General features: G+C 52.4%; 1 protein-coding gene across 1 annotated transcript; it reads right to left on the reverse strand.

Moving 5' to 3' along the window:
- Positions 1–1,492: 1,492 nt before the first annotated feature.
- Positions 1,493–2,064, reverse strand: PG994_006310 (uncharacterized protein; the record flags this gene model as incomplete). The annotated part of the gene is made up of 2 exons (XM_066857719.1): positions 1,493–1,671; positions 2,019–2,064. The coding sequence occupies 2 exons, from the start codon at positions 2,062–2,064 to the stop codon at positions 1,493–1,495; spliced, it is 225 nt and encodes a 74-aa protein (XP_066716988.1).
- Between the last annotated feature and the right edge of the window lie 1,452 nt (positions 2,065–3,516).

Consider the following 3,516-nt stretch of genomic DNA (forward strand, 5'->3'; position numbering starts at 1 on the left):
TTCTTTGGGCTCTTGGCCTGCAGAGGCATGTATTCTCTGATCCTCAGCTTCAGCACGACAGGCTATTCGTGGAAGCCACTCTGCGGCTCTCGGGTGATCATCCGTGAGTCCACCAGTGTCCCGAACCCCTGCACTAACACCCCTTGTCGAGCATTGGCACCCTTGTCGCAGTTGCTCACACACGTACGACCGACACTGCTGCGGTAGAGCGCGTCAAATAAGCCCTAGAAGCGCGTTGCAGGCGCGGCGCAGCTGTCCAACTGACGAGTATGAGACCGCATGCTTTGTCGTCATAGCAACTGCTTAACCCTTTCGCCGCTGTATCTTCAGATACTGTCGAAAGACGTCCAACATCGGTGGTGAAGAAGGACAGCCCGCATTGATCATAATACAAATACATGGAATACGCTCGGGCTCTTTTCGTATCCACTCACATAACACAACGCGTCAATCCCTGCTCGCATGATTCTTGAATCAGTCTTCTAAGCTTCTTCCGTCCAAGGACTCCAGCTCTCCGTCTGGCAGTGGTAGACAGCCATCAACCAACGGGACGGAGACCCGAGGCGGTGGCGCATTATCTTGCACTAATACTACTGCAGCACATAAACGAACGAGCACCCGCACCTGCGGCGCATCTCACCGACTTTGATGAACCTGCGGTGTTGATACATATGTAGGAGAGAGGGTACAGGAACACGCTGTCCAAGCGCCAGTGGTTGTGCTAAGTAACACCAATAGACAGACAGCCAGACGGATATCCGATAGACAGGCGTCAAACGAGCGGATAAATTTTCCGGGTTACGCGTTTCATGCCCGTCATCCTACGCATGGTCATCGTCGCAGCCTCTGTGGACTCTCTCTCGTAGCTATTCATGGTGGATAGACTGAACTGCCATATGTATTGGAGGCTTGAGCACGACCACACCCTCCCATGTGCCGAGCGAAGGAAACGTTCTTTCGTCTTCGGTTTCCCCCTTTCCCACTCTCGATAATCCATTCCCTACATAACTTAAGAAATGCAGGGATGTATATGGAGAAGGTGTTGCTTTTTTCTTTTACGGCGGGGGGCCTCCTCCCCCTCCTCGCAGAGTGGGCTCCTAAACAACAGTTCACACAGAATGCGACTGCACTCAGCAGTATCAAACGCTCCCTACGCCCGTGGGTTATCTGATGTTCCATAGATTATTCCCTGTTTGGGTTACAGCTCGTCTGGCAGGGCTTTTGACGTCTTGCTGGCGTGCTAAAAGGGCGTGCGTAAATGCACCGGTCTCTCTTCAGCCGCCGCCTGGGGGAGCCGTCTCAGACGGACTCGAAAATAGCACTACGGAGGAGGCATCCATGCCACATCAGCACCCTGGCCACACCGCTTTTCTAGAAGAAAAAGAAGCCCCCCGCACCCCCCTACTTTGCGTGACATCGAGTGCGGCCGCCCACTATACTTATCACCACCATTGGTGACAAGCAGCGGGCGGAGGGCAAGGGGAGGCGCAAACTATAAGACTGATTCAATATAGCTCTCAGCAATGGCCCGCGGTCCGCGTCCCGGGTCCTGCTCAAGATCATGCGTGTTTACCTGGTCCTTGTTACGGCGATCCCTTTCTTCCATCTCCACCATCAGCAGTCTGATTGCTGCGAAGCGAGCGATCATCTTTAACCTTAACCTCTTGTAACCTGCCGTGAGCTTGTTCCCTTCACACTTGGCTGCGAACATACGCGTACCTGCTGGCACACCAGGATGATGAATAAGCGAGTAGTATTCCTAGCCTGCCCTCCCGTGGGGAGGCCTCTCGGCCTGAAACAAAATACGACGAGGTGTAGCTGAATATACCGCACGCATGCCGGGCGGCACCCCTGAGTAGGGCAAGAGGTAGGTTAGAGCGCCGCCGGAGCCGTAGTCGCAATGATGACTTACCTCCGCCGAGCTGCGACCTGGTGGGTTTGCGCAATGGACTTACGCACCCGGCGGGTTAGGTGCTAGACCAGTACGGGCTGCGGCTGGAGATCCCCGACCCGCTCACCGTTGTCTCCTGAATCCTGGAAGCGCTGGGAGGTCCCGCCCTTCATGCGGGTGTTGTTTAGGCGGTGATACGTGCTCGGCTTTTTGCAGAGTGTTGTTGGCAGGCTACGAGCATTCCACGGTGTTTTGCATTGGTTTCCTGGCCGTTACCGCCCCCGAGACAGCGAGGAGGCAAGGGTTGTGACCCAGCTCGGATGCGACGATCAAGAGAAGAGGGGTTGCCTCTTGTCTGTCATAGTATTTTCCACGATGATGGTATTTTCCATCTCCGCAAGCTTGTGTCCTTGAGTCCAGAGGACGGAATGTCTGCAGGACTGACGACCCTTCCTGGGACTGTGTCTTGGCGGACACTGTCAGTGGTAGCCGTTCACTAATTTAGATCCATGGGACCTATGTTCACAGCGCTCACCGGTGCTATTATATTATAGATCATTATGAGAAGAATCAGGTCTTGTAGTTATAACAAAATCCCGGATAGCTATCCGGAATGGCAAAAAGGGTGGTTTACTTGAACTCGCGTGCATTAGCTGTGATTCACTCGTTTGCTAAAAGCTGCTCCTGCATCACACTAGCCCTCGGGGTGTGATATCTACTAATATCTACTCATCGAGGGACAGAAAGCAGGTAACGGAATGACTGCTGAGCTTAAAAGTCGCCAAGCAGGCAGAGGAGCAATCTATTTTCGACGAAGAGAAAGAGTGATCGAGGCTGAGGTCTTCAGCACAGTAGGAAATCGTGTGAAAGACCGTCAATATACTGAACGAACATAACCATAACAGCACACTCAACACTCAAAAGCATCTCAGTGTTCCTGATTGATGGCTAACTACGTATCTCTGTCTTGGAATAACCTATTCGCAGTAGTTGAATGGCTCCAGGCCCATGTTCACGCTCATGTGTAAATTAGATATAGCTTCCCGAATGCGATTGCCAGAAGCCATCTGCGCCGGTATGGATGAGTTCTACATGACCCGCATCCAACCAGAGTGGCACACATTCAAAAGTGTCAATTGTAATCGACCTGTATCACTTAAAGCTACTCAAGTTCATACAGGCTCAAGTTCGTTGCCAGTCCGGCCCATCGAACACGGAGTCGGCTTTTCCACGATTGTAGTATGTACACAGGACTGATGGGTATGGGCAGCGTCCCCCTTTTTCCTTCGAGTGCCGTATTCATTGAACCGAGTTTGGTGCAGAATCCTCTGCATGAGTCTGCTGTGGGCGGTGCATATTGTGAATATAGATACAGCTGGAAGGCAATTTGGTCGGCGACGCTTCCCGGACAAAATATACGAGTTGCCCCTATTTGACATTGGCAACTTAAATATACGAGCTCCTTAACAGACACCAAGATGCATACATAGGTCGCTCTTGGGAAGTACCATCCAAACCCTGTGGCCGAGTCCACGCGTTACCGCCTTGGACTTGATGCCACCTTTCGATGGGAAGCCCGTGATCTTCGAGGCCAGCTCAGGGCTGGCTTTATTTGGATAATTCGC

This window comes from Apiospora phragmitis, assembly GCF_038363925.1.
Source record: "Apiospora phragmitis strain CBS 135458 chromosome Unknown utg000006l:1.0-5683423.0:1.0-5690449.0, whole genome shotgun sequence".
Taxonomy (NCBI): Eukaryota; Fungi; Ascomycota; class Sordariomycetes; order Amphisphaeriales; family Apiosporaceae; genus Apiospora; species Apiospora phragmitis.